At 41.5% G+C, this 13,208-nt stretch overlaps 1 protein-coding gene across 1 annotated transcript in view; it reads right to left on the reverse strand.

Moving 5' to 3' along the window:
* TMEFF2 (transmembrane protein with EGF like and two follistatin like domains 2) overlaps positions 1-13,208 on the reverse strand; it is a 145,029-nt gene that overhangs the window by 58,543 nt on the left and 73,278 nt on the right. Inside the window, exon 5 of the mRNA XM_026091746.1 lies at positions 545-641. Within this exon, the coding sequence (XP_025947531.1) occupies positions 545-641 (97 nt within the window). The remainder of the gene's footprint in view (positions 1-544; positions 642-13,208) is intronic.

A 13,208-nucleotide genomic window follows, 5' to 3' on the forward strand; every position in this document is an offset into this window, starting at 1 on the left:
TTAAGGTTTAAAATAAAAGTAAAATTTAATATTTTTTAAAGCTTAAAAAATTCTCTTCAGAAAATGTCAGAAAATGTACACTTGAATTATTTCAAACATTTGACAGCTAGGTCTTCTTATTCAACTCAGGCAACTTTGAGAAAGGCAAGGCTTTTCAACATTTCTAATGCCAAATGTAACATGAAATGCTGATAACAATAATGACAGGGTTTAACCAGAAAACCCTTCCTAGGTCAATTATTTTTCCCAATTCTACTTTTATCAAAGAATAAAGCTGTAAAACCTTCAGATGGAATAACGTAAGTTATAACAGCAACAAAATGGATAACTCTGTGTTTCTAGACTTTACTAAATTGTGCATGTCTCAAGATTATAAAACAGACTTTTATACATTTTTACAGACTAATAACCACCTCAATCATTGTGTGATGAATCTCTGGGTGCAGAAAATTCGATATCTAATATTTTTAATGCTTTCTGAACCACAGTATCTTCAAATAATAGGACATTCATTAAAATAAAAGAGTAGACCAAATTACTGTACCAAACATCCTCTGCATCTTCATCACACTCTGCCCCAAACTGGCAAATGTCACAGGTCGATGTCTCTTTTTGATTGGTTTCACCTGAGCCTTCATTGACTGTTTGATGGAAAGCAGAAAAATACACATTAGTAAACACCAGACTGTAGCAAAGCACTTCTCTCTCTAGAAAAATCCATTCCCCGTGTTAGTTTAATGCATTGTTCACCAAGCCGATGCTTGGCCAACAGACAGTATTTCTGAACGGGACCAACACAGAGATTTCCTTGTTGGTCTGTGATAAATTTCTTGAATTATGGTGTTAAAGGGAAAACTGGGGAAAACCTCTTTCTGTTCTTTATCCATTTAAACAATGTCTCCGGGAAGCTGCAACTTTGGAAGGGCGGGTCAGCACTAAGCCTCGCTGCTTTGTTTCCTGGGAAAATAATTGAGGTGTATTGATAGTATCACATGCTGCTTTGTGTCCTTTACAGGTGAAGGCCTTGAGAGGGACCCAAGGGGATGTTTTCCTGGGAAATGTTTTGAAATTACCTGTCGTGTGGTGCAATCTAGTCTGCTCCAAAGGCAAAACATTTTTCTCTTTAACAGTATTGCAAAGAGCCCCAAGGACTAGTTATCTCTGGCAAGTAAGATTTAGTGCTGTCCAGAGAAGGGGATGATCTCCAGTATAGGCAGGGAAATCTATCCAGACCTCCTTTCATTTCTGAAGCACCATTTTTCTCCACAGACCCCTGCAGCACAAGGTTTTCCAAAGTTTCTAAGCAATGCAGGAGCTTTCTAAGCAAGACAAAGCACTATGGAGCAGCTATGTTCATCCAAGACTGGCAGACTGGAAGACGGAGGGGAGGAGCAGCAAAGCCATGAGGGGAGCTATGTGAGCCGGCTGTCGGCGAGAAGCAGGGAAGAGGCGGTGACGCAGCTTTTAGCACAGGCCAGCAGCCTGGGTAAATACCGACAGTCCCTGATCGGCTTTGCCAGCCAACGCTGCTCTACGTTGCTCCCAATCTGCTTCTAGAAACTACACAAAATAAGGCAGCCCCATTGATGCTGTAATCATGCCTTCAGGCGTGGTCCAGACATAACCTTAGAGAACTGGGAACATTTCACCTAAATTCTACATCTAAGGTCAAATTTGAAACCCAGGAAAGTCAACACTAGTCTCTGCAATTTTGTAAGGTTTGTACCTGACCCTTAAATGTTGTCAACAGCAGGAGGGGACTGAGAGGAAAACAAGAATATGGATTTAAGAGCACTGGGAAATCATTTTGACAACTGGCTACTGAATGAGAGAATGAGACCACTAAGGTAGGCACCCAGAAAAGGGGATTTGCTAAAAGATCCAAAAGAAACACTATCTACATTTATACAACAGTATATAAGCACCTTGTGATACATTTGATAGGTGCCTTCTAGCAAGACATACTACGAAGCAATATCCTTCTGCCGGTTACAGAATAATTAAACCACCCCAGACATTAAGTAACAACTCTGATGGATGTTGTTATCTGCATAAACATTCTCTGCAGYGTTATCCTTTCTTTTTTTTTCTTCTTTCATGTGGATTCAGAAGCGTGGTGCAAGTTTACTGCATGGGAGATATTTTGGTTCCCGTCTGCCAAAGCACGTGGATGCAGCCAAGCATGCAGGCAGCCCCCCGACACTGGCGGGACTCATTACGTGCCTCAGGTCGCGCCTCTGCAGCCAGGGGCTGTCAGCTCTGCTGTTACTGCAGCCTTCTCGGTTTTAGTGCCTCGGCTTTGAATAAGCTGCTCTGTTATTTCTGATGAAAGGAGAAGAGGCCCCAGCTTTTGCAAAGCTTTTGGAAGAGAAAGGGGTTTTGCCCCTAAAGAAGACAGTGTGACCCCTCTCTCTGTTTTACAGCAAACCTCCTTTGTTACCCCGGACAAATTATTTAACCTCTGTCACATTCCCCGCCTTGTAAAATGGGAATAATATCACTTTCTACCATCACAGAATATGAAAACAAGTACATTAAGACTGTGATATGCTTAGATACTACATTAATATGGACCACGGAAATACCTAAGGTAGACAGCTTGTCTCGCAAGTTTTTTTGTTCAATTTAATAAAATCCAAGGACCTGCTGGTACGCTTAGCTATGAGCTATGCTGCAGCAACTCCTCATCAGAGCACTGCTGGAATTTAGATGATACTAAAATGGAAATTTTCACCTACAATAAGCTTTCTGATGATCCTAAAAGAAAAAAAGACAGTTTCCCCCTATTTGTAGAAGTGTTAGTTTGTTCATCTGTATATCCATAAAGTTCATGTACAAAAAAGATGGAGAAACAGAAAACACGCCCTGGATTTTTGCTCTGCTGCATTGCCAGGTTTCGCAGGGAAGTGCTGAGGTGTGTTTTATATGTTTCCTTCAAACTTCAGAGGAATTCCTTTGCTCGTTTTTAAGAGCCGATGTACCAGGGCGAGAGGGGTGTGCACATGCTGCTGCCTCGCACCATGAGCACCTCAGTGGGCCACAGGCGCGATCCTGCACCCGCAACACCGGGGAGCCCAAGCTGCTCCTCCCCACTTGTCCGCAGCTGCATTCAGGCCTGGGCTTTTAACCGAGTTTCTTTTTTTATAGAAATGACTGTCTCTGAGGAGGCAACTTTGGCAGCCAGTCTTGGCAGAGGATTTCCAGTGGTTAAGATATTTGACAGGACACATGATGTAGATTTATGTCAGTTCCGCATGGCCACCACGTCACACTGCTCCGCTGTGTCACAGTCTCCCCATCTGTAGGAGAACAGAGTATGTGGCAGATACTCTGGGAGCCGACTGAGCGACTGTACGCCAAGTACAACGGCGCCAGTGGGCAGAAGGCTTTTGACAACAGCTGAGTGCTCCTTACCTAACAGCCAATCTTCTAGGAATATGGCAATTGTTCCAGTCCAGGAGGGTGAGAACATATTCTTTAAGGAAAAGAGCTATCTTCTTTTCTTTTCCTTATTCTGCACATCACTACCCTTGTATTTCCTTTTAATAAAAGTATGTGCCTAATTTTTTTTCTCCCTGTAATGTTTCTATCTGTAACACTCCAGCAGGTGTGGTTGGAACAGGGACTTCACACGATTTCACACCGCAAGCTAAGTAAAGCAGCTGCATAAGTCATTAAAAGAAGTCATTTGAAAGGTTTAGCACTTGGAAGAGAAGTAGCTGCTTTAGAGAGGAACATCCACACTAAGGCACAATGCACTTATTTCTACTAGAAAATAACACGTAATTCTCTTTTTTTTTTTTCTGAAAAAGCTCTGCATTTAGCATTCCATAATCAATTTGTACATTGTCATTATATATCCAAGCATCATGCTGTATCTTGATTAAAAACCAGCTGTTTATCTCCTTCTTTTCATTTTCCTAATTTCTATAACTACAGAGATCATTATTCTTTACATTTCCTCCAGGTGTGTTTCCCTCCCTATACAAGCACAAGCACTGGCACATGCACCCACACATATGGACTGACACACGCAGAGGCCTGTTTTCTCTGTGTCGTGCAGGTAAGTGCCTTGATGGATCTGGATGTCTTAGAAGGAGTYATTTTCCCTATATTTCCTGCTGCTTTTTAGGTTCAGAACTAATGTAGTTTCTAATGTGACTCTTTTTTTCTTTCCTTGCTGTGCTTGCTGATTTGCACTTGCCTTCATATCTCAACTGAAAAAAAGTTACAGGGAATAATCTAGGCTCTGTATTCCTCTTACTAAAACACAAGGAATTAGAGTCTCTTTTTTTCATGCATGTTACATAGTTCTCATATTAGCAACTGTTGAGGTTTAACACCAGGACCCTGTATTAATGTAGCAGGGCTCCAGGGAGGCTAATCACTGAAGCCCATTGCTTATTACTCACGCAATTGAGAAATGTTAACCTGCAAATTCCTATTTGTATTAACAAGATTAGCAGCTTCCAGAGTTCAAGGAAACGTGCTGACATGGGTTAGAAGGTGCCTAACATTATCTGAAAGTCACTTCAGAGACTATCTCAATCTCCTAAATGATATAAATTCTTTAGCTTGGAAGGCATTACACATGATTTACAGAGTCAATGGACTGTGGTAACTACAACAACTCCCATTTTAATCATTTGTTCCCTTTCTGGCATTTTCACTGCAGTCTGATCAGATAGTTTTGATTTCAAAAGTATCCGTATTGCTTGAAAGCCACAGAAGAGAGAAACCTTTTTTTTTTTTTTTTTTTTTGAGAGAGACTGTTTCTGCAGCTGAGAAACTAGTTTGCAAGTATCATCAGTACATTGGTCTGACTCCGCTTATCTCCTATAGTATCAGGAGAAACTAGAAGCCTCAAACTGCCCCCAAGTAAAAGCTTTTACTTTCTTCTTACTTTTCAACCAGAGTCTTCTGTAGGTGCTACAACCCTGACAAATCACACTGTGACTTTATACACACAGCTTCCTAAACCTCATACCCTACTAGGAGTTGTTTACTGGTGGCTTAGCTATTTTAACAAACAGACACCAAAATACTTGTGCTTGAGCTTCTAGATAGCCTTCATTCAGTGCCTTCCCAAGAAGTTCAAAGAATGTCAAAGGTGAGATGAAAATAAACTCTTGGCAAGTTCCAGAAAAGCAGCTGAAATGGGATTGTTAGCAACTCTGTCATCGGTGGGCAGATTATTTAAATAGTCATAACCATTGCCAGTGCTGTGACATATCTGAACTGACTGCCCATGAAACCAGACTGTGTTTTGCAGGGTTTATATTACTTTAGGGCCCATCTTGGGTGCCTTCACATTGCAATTCTCAGCCTAGCGCTGGAAAARTTTAGTGGGCTGAGTTCAGTGTAATGCAAATATGTAACAGGATTTTCAGGGTGGCACTAKATGTATCCAGCCAGCTCAGACTGCTGATAAAATGTACTCTTATCTTCTTGCTAAAGACCACATAGATATACCCTGGCACTGCTTTGATGCCAGTCAGATTCAATTTGCAGTGTTTTTCAGCTCTCATACTTTTATTGTGAATCTCAGGTTATATTTTTCTTAAAATCACAGCTGCTGGATTATCTCAATATAAAAGAATATCAGCTTCTATGTGTATTTATTTTGAAAGGCATGTCTAAGCTATATGGCTGTGGAAAAAAAGTTTGGCAGGAAGATAAATACCACAAACTATCAAGTTTATCATTTTTAAAATCTAATTATTTTTATAGGCCTGAGTCAAGATTTTTCAGTCCTGGGCAATGCTGAGCATATGTCAAACTGGGAAAAAACAGTTCTGAAACAGAGCTCACTCTTGTCAAATGCGTTGTGCTAAAGGCTCCAATTCTACCATAGATACAGTACAATTAGTATAAGAGAACAGGGTCTAAGATGTGCCTTAAGTTCAGTAAATAACTAGCATAAAAATTTCTTCACATTATTACTGAGACTGTTGCTGTCTCTAGTGCCACCTTTACTTTTTACCTCCTTTCTTGGTTTCTTTCATGCCTTCCCTCCCATCCTCTTTTGGCTTCTTTCCTTCCCCCAACATCCCCATTTTTTCAATTTCCTTTAAAGTAAGGAAACTAAGCCATAACCTTGAGGAGTTTTGATAAACAGCTGCAAAGAGCATTCAAGGAAAAGCAAAGAGACAAACCCCAAGCCCCTCACCAGCTGTCTTTTCTGAGCTCAAGAGGAAAATGTCTTTTGGCTAATACCAGGAACTAAAGGATTCAACAGCCATTTTCAGGTATCCTACACTAGCAAAAACAAGTGCATGGGCAGAGTTCGCACATCTCCGACAGCACCTTCTCTCGCAGACCCTCTGGCTCCCTGGTAGCACAAGATGAAATGGAGTTTGATTCACTGTTTTATTACTGTTTATTATCAGGGTTGTGGTACGTACCTGGGGAGCCTCAGCGTTGACCCAATTTGGGATGATCCTGAACAAACACATCTTTGGCTTTTCCTATTATTTATGTGTCTGTCTGTGCTCAGTGCTTTGAGCAAAGGAGTGTGATTAAATAGTGTGAGAATTAGAGATGTACAATTTTCACTTCACCTCCTCTTTACTGAGTAATAAAAAAGTGGCTGAGGTGTGTGTGTATATRTATAGGTGTGTATATGCGTGTGTGTGTATTTATATTTATATGCATGCTGTTTTCAGGTAATATTAAGAGCACTGTGGAATTCTTCCATTTTATCCTAATATAAGGCCAACCACGGGCGCAGCTCTGGTAGCTCTTCTAAAGAGATGCCACTTGTTGTGAGGGAAGCAGCGGGCTCATGGAAAGTTTGCGGCTCTCAGTTTGCACAGCTCAGTTTCTTAGAAACAGACTTTTTCAAGGTGTCACCTAGTCCAGGGACTGGAAGCCTCCACTGGAGAGGCAGCGTAGCCTTGACAGCCTCTGAACCTCATTTATCATGGTGAAATGCGGATAGGATGGGAATGGTTTTACAGTAACAGAATTGCTCCTCTGCATCTATCCAGTTGCAGTTCTCTGCTTTCAGTGGGGGCAACTGGAGATCTCTCAGAGCACCTGGGTCTGAAGTCAGGACATGAACCTCYACAGACCTCTGCAGGGTCTTGTCTATATTCGTACAGCTGTAGCCAGGAGGGAATGGATTCAATTCTTATTCAAAGTTTATTTATTCTAAATAAACACTATTTGCTTGTTTCTGTCTCATGCATATCCCTGCTGCTCCCACAGTGCATTTGATAAAAAATTAAATACGATTAGTCGAGGCCAGTTTCTCCCAGCAAATATCTCTAATGGCATTTCAAAAGGAATGGCTCATTGAATAAAATCCTATTGTAAGCTTTCTGAATGCTGACATGAAACAGCTGTGATTATTGCACCCTTGTGCAGTCCCCCTACAAAATTTGATGTTTGCCTGGTGTATGTGGGATGCCAACATCTCAGATTTATGAAGGAGTAAGATGACCAGCTTTGACAGAATTTGCCAGCTTGAGGAAGAGGAGGTTCATTTAATTTTGCCAAGAGCTTCCTCTCATAAACAGCTTTGAGCAAAAAGCCAAATAGCACGTGGGGACCATTCATCTTTCCCCTGCATTAATTTAATTTTAAAGAGAAATCACTTCCTTGCAGGAGAATTTTCAAGGAATAGATACAGCTGTTGTAAACATGCCTGTGATGCTGCCCAGGCTTTTGTGGCATCAGTCCCTGCTGTCGTGTATTTCAATATGCCCAACAGTGCGAACAAAACAACCAAGTGGACATGCCCGCAGCTGCATGGATGCAAGATGAGGGGCCACCAATCAAGGCTGTTAATTACAGGGCCTGGAAAGAGATTACTGTTRTGCTAATTCCAAGGAACCAGAAGATTTTTTTAGGATCAAGGAGAAACAGAAAAAGATCACATCTGATTCCTCCCTCAGGTAGACTGCCTACACAAATCATTAAGCCACAATGCTGTGTGGAGGGAGATGGGAAGTTGCCTTTCAGGAAAGTACCCGACATCATAGCACTTCTCTTATTGTCAGAAAAACGGCCACCAGAGGTTACTCTTAAGGAGAGTCAAGTGTGGGCTTTTTGTGGCCAGCTGGCCTGGAGCGCCAGAACAGAGGGAAACAGGCCAGATTACAAATCCTCTTTATCACTTCTGCTGACTGCCAAGGTGGGCCTGAAACATCCTTTTCCTGCAGAACTGCAAACAGCCCTGTTATCTGTGGTCTCTGCTGACAAGCAGGGATTAGTCCTTGCACCCCTCATCTTCCTCTTGTATGTCTGGGGAAGAGCTGGATCCAGTACTGTCTGAAACCAGAGCTTGCCATTTGATATGTTATGCTTGATGTACTAAACACCTGATGCAAAGATAAAGTGGTAGACAGAACATATGTACTATATTAAACCTTGCTTTTATAGCAAATTCTATCAAGCAAATACTGCATCAGATAYAGGCTCAACAGGAGAAATATGAATAAGCAGTGCCTTCCTCAGCAGGAACTGCTGGATGTAAACCAGAGTAGTTACCTGGCTGTGTTTTCCTGCTGTCAAGAACTTGCAACCTACCTGAGATCCTAAGCACTTCTACTCATTCTAGGCTGAGAGTAACTTTGATCATTGAATTTAGAGAAATTCAATGAAAACAATAAAGAAGGATCTAATCCATGATTTCACAAAGCCTAAAATAAGGAAGACCAAAACGGGTGATGTGACTTTCCAGGGCTTTCAGCACTGAAAGGGTGCTTTTGCCAGCTTCCAGCCTGGTGGAAAGATTAACAGGACACTTGAATTTGAACCCTTGTAGCTACTCATCTTTCAAGAAACAGAGTGAAAGACACAAAGATAAAACCTAAAAGAGCTGTCTAGCATCCACTTGGTGACTACTTTAGTTTTAAGGTCTTTGTCACTCCGCTATTGATTTAAGTCTGTGTATCCTTTTGAATATTAGTATGGCTAGCAAGACAGCAACATCATACATAAAAATGTTCTTTATTCCAGAACAGATGAAACTCCCAGTGGTAAAAGAAGATTTAGGTATCTCTGAAGATTTCTTATCGCTGTGCAACATAACTCTCTAATGGTTCAGTGCCTTGGAGGGTCATCTGAGATCACTTATCACATAAATCAAATAGGTGGCAGGCTATAAGAGTGGAAGCCTATAGCAATTTCATGTCTTTGCTCGCAGACATCAAATCTATCTTTTGGGCAGACTATAGAGGAGATAATACGCCACTCCATTTAAGCCACTGAAGAAACCCAAATCTGGGTATTAACCAATTTTAGGAGACTGCTCCTAGTCTCGACTGCACCACAATTATCCTCGGAAATGACTGGTTTTAAATCCCAAAACGCAGACTGCAGACACTAGTCCTGGTTCTAATTTACACTAAGGCTTCTGTAAATCACTCTGGCAATGTAAGGGAGTGTCAGAGCGAGGGAAAGTACAATTTACCTTATGTCCCATTTACATAATCAGTGTGGTGTAAAGTGGCTCTACTGTAAAATGGGCTGGGTCCACATTTTGCTGAACGCAACAGAAGTGCCGTTTTTTCCTCACGCTCCACTTTTCTTCCATTTTACACTATTTTCTGCTTATTTCTATGGTGCTAATGCAGGTTACACATGTGCAAATGAGAGCAGGAGCTGGCCTGGAGTTCAGAAGTTGAGAAGATGCGGGACAAGCTCATACTCTGTAATGGGGTCTCAGAAGGACGTGGTTCAGTCTGATTTCCATAGCACGATAGGTGCCAAAACTGGCAATCAAAAACCACATTCAGCAAGCCTGTCCCTTCCTGGCAAGGAGCCACGGTAGATGTCTCCTTATCTGCCTGCTCCTGCAGCAGCTGAGACATCAACCCTGCGTGCAAAGGCAATCCTCACTCCCCCTTCACAGTTCCCGCCCGGGATAATTTAATATTTCCATACTGTCACTCCCTGAGTCATAATTATCACCTCTGAGCTGGATTCTCTTAATTTGCACAGACTAGGGCTTGACACAAGCTCATCCCTAAGTTTGCTTGTCTGTTTGTAAGCGAGAATTTCCATTTAAGAAAAAAGAAGAAAATCCAGCTCAGAGCTAACCGTAAAAGTATCCCTCCCGACACGTGTAAAGGTACAGCAGTCTTCCCAAGTCTGCAGATAGGTAGCACTAGTGCCTCTGCTGTAGCTCAGGATACACGGGAGAGCAGGCCCTTAAGGTACTTGCTAGAAGCTAATACAATATTTGCCAGAAGCTAATGTAAGGATGACTGTAAAGTTTCTAAGTCCTGAATGAGAAGACACAACATTTATGCAACATAGATCCTATCTTTTATATAGCCCTGTTCTTCAATAAACACAAATACATATTACACCAGTTAACTATGTGAAAATGTCCAGCAGCATGACATCCTTTCAGGACAAAAGGGGAAAAAACATCAGAAGCTTGTTTTTCCTTTGTATATCCATTATTATTAGTGGCAAGTTGAGGCAAGTGAGAATAGCACCATTACTGGTTTATTGTACTCCTTTTTGATGTTGTGTCCGCAGTACAACAATCATCAAAAATACTGGCAGCATGGCTGGTAATCCTAGCAGAAAGGCAAGGGCCTAATGAGCGGCACAGCCTCTCCTAGAAGAGCRACAAAGATTTCGGAGAAGGAGCCTCACTGGGCCTTGTCTGTGGATAAATTGTGGTTTCCRTTTTCGTACAGTGTCAGACAGAATTTACATGACAGTATATGGAAAAAAATTCCCAGATCTCTGCTAACAGGACAAACAGTGCGAGTGTGACAGGTCGAACTCAACCTTGATATAAGCAGCAGAGAGCAGCGGGTTTGAATACATTTACACCAGAACAGTGTTGCCCCTCTGAGAATAATTTTACATATGTGTTTATAATATAAAGTGAGCCATATGGCATGAAAGGTTTAAACATTTAATTTCACTTTGTTTTAATGCATTGTATATACAGAAAATTGGAAGCCCAGCAGGAAAATGCCAGATTTCATTTTCACTTAGTAGTGATTAACCTTTACGGGATCACTCAGAGTTTTGCCACCTTCAAAGCCACGCAGGCCGGGGGGGATGCTGAAAGCCCCGATTTTTCCCTCTGGCCGAGGTGCGGCACGCGGCCGAGCTCTCCGAGGGCCGGAGGTCCCTGCGCTACCCAGCGCTTGGGCTCGCGACGCAGCGTTCCCGCGCCRCTCCGGCAGCAGAAGCGCGTGGCCTGGACGGCAACGCACCTTCCCCTGTGACAGGTATGAAAAGCGCAGAAGTGACTGCGGGGATTTAACGATCTGGAGAGCCTTTCCTCGCCACCCTCCCTCTGCAACCCTGCTTCTTTGCATTGCTCAGGCGGGCCCCTCTGAAGCAGCTTTGTACGGGCAGACAACTGCAAAGCAAAGAGCGGATACATATCGCACTTTGCAAATACACTCTCATTAATATTGATTCACACACACAAACACTTTAGCTATATCACTGATTGCATTACCATTGCAGAAGTGTAATTAACAAATTAAAAGGGAGGCCTGTGATTCAGCTTAATTTGGGGAAAATCTTTACTTAAAAACTGACTCTGATGTTTGAGGATCTTTCCTCCTTCATTTTTAATGCCTTGGACATGCTTTAAGAGAAAGGCTTTTATCAAAATAAACATGTCCTGAGTATGCTGCAATATTGGCATATACAGGCACTTAAAGAGCATCAACAAGACAAAAAACAAACAAATGAGAAAAAACCTGGCAGATGCTAAACCAGGTACTAGATTGCAAATGAAGGTGTATCATCAGCAAAAGAGAAAGGAGGGAAATGCCAGTCAGAAGCTGCTCCAACTGGTTTGACACTGCCAGCTTATTCATGAAAAACTTCTGAAGAGAAACACAGAACTCGCACGTAACCAAACCATGAGAAAGTAAATGCCATATATACTTGCAGAGGAGGGAAGGTAGAAAATCTCCTACATTTGCTGCCCTTCTAGACGATTATGTGATAAAATAAATCAGCTCCAGTAATTATAGCAATGTTTGCAAGAGTCCAAACTCCTGAGCAGAAGTTTTGACTGGTATTCTTATCAAAAATCAGCTGAGCACACCTGCAGGAATAGCTATAAAATGATATCAATTTCCCCTCCCATCTCCTACTGAAAACACCTTTCAGGTGATCTAATATTATGAGAAACCATAATCATTAAGGACTGATCATGCTAATATAATTTTCTGGATGGCTTATTAACCTACTAAGACATGTTTTTCTCTATTTCCCTTCATTAGCGACAGCAATAATTAGGTAAGGACAGAGTAGCAAAATTGATCATATGCTACTGCCCAAGGGGACAGAGAATGTATCATGGACATTTAGCATAATGTTCTCCAAACTCTAGATGCATTAATTATATTTAGTAACACAGCTATTTTCTGCCTTTGATAAAAGGAATACATTAATGTAGATATTGTATAACAGAGGCTTATTTTTTTCCAGTTTCAAAATTGAATTTTTTTAAAAGTTCGTTATACAAAATGAACTGAGACAAGAAAACACAACTGTCTCAAATACCTGCTGAGAACATGTCCTTTTCTTTTTTCAGTATTGACTATCAGTCTCCTCATGAAAGCAGCACTTAAAAACAAGAACGGACAAAGAGCTTTGGCTATGAAACAGAAAGGCATGTTACACTGTAACCTTCCRGACTATAATCCAAAAGGACAACTTCCTAACTTATTTGGGGCAAATTGCAGACTCGCACCTCCCTCCACCCTGCTGCCAACCCTGATCACTAGAACAGGGTATTTATAGCTTACACGTAGGTGGCACTATGCAGAATATATATATTTACACATGTGTATACATATATAAATTTTATACATTTATAAAAAAGATTGAATTGAGGGGGAAGCTCCTGTGAGCAGAAGATTGACAAAGGAGACAGCGGGATGATGAATTTTTGTATGATTTTTTGCATTCCAGTGACTGACTTTCCCTGAGCTCTCACTCAGTGCAAGCAGGAGGCAGCTTCTGGAGATAAAAGCATTGCAGAGAGCTGAAAAGAGTTGACATTACAAACTTGGCTCTACCATGTCACGCTGCACAAGCAGAGAAAGGGAGGAGCTGCCAAAGCAAAAGCCAGAGATAATACGAAAAGCATAAAACCAACATATTGACCTTATTTAAGTCCAAACAGCTTAAAGCTAGGATATTTAACACAAAAACATTGAAAACATTCTTTATTCCACACACAACTGATGTTTTCTTTAAATATGCAA

Source organism: Apteryx rowi, unplaced genomic scaffold, assembly GCF_003343035.1.
Source record: "Apteryx rowi isolate R43461 unplaced genomic scaffold, aptRow1 scaffold_92, whole genome shotgun sequence".
Taxonomy (NCBI): Eukaryota; Metazoa; Chordata; class Aves; order Apterygiformes; family Apterygidae; genus Apteryx; species Apteryx rowi.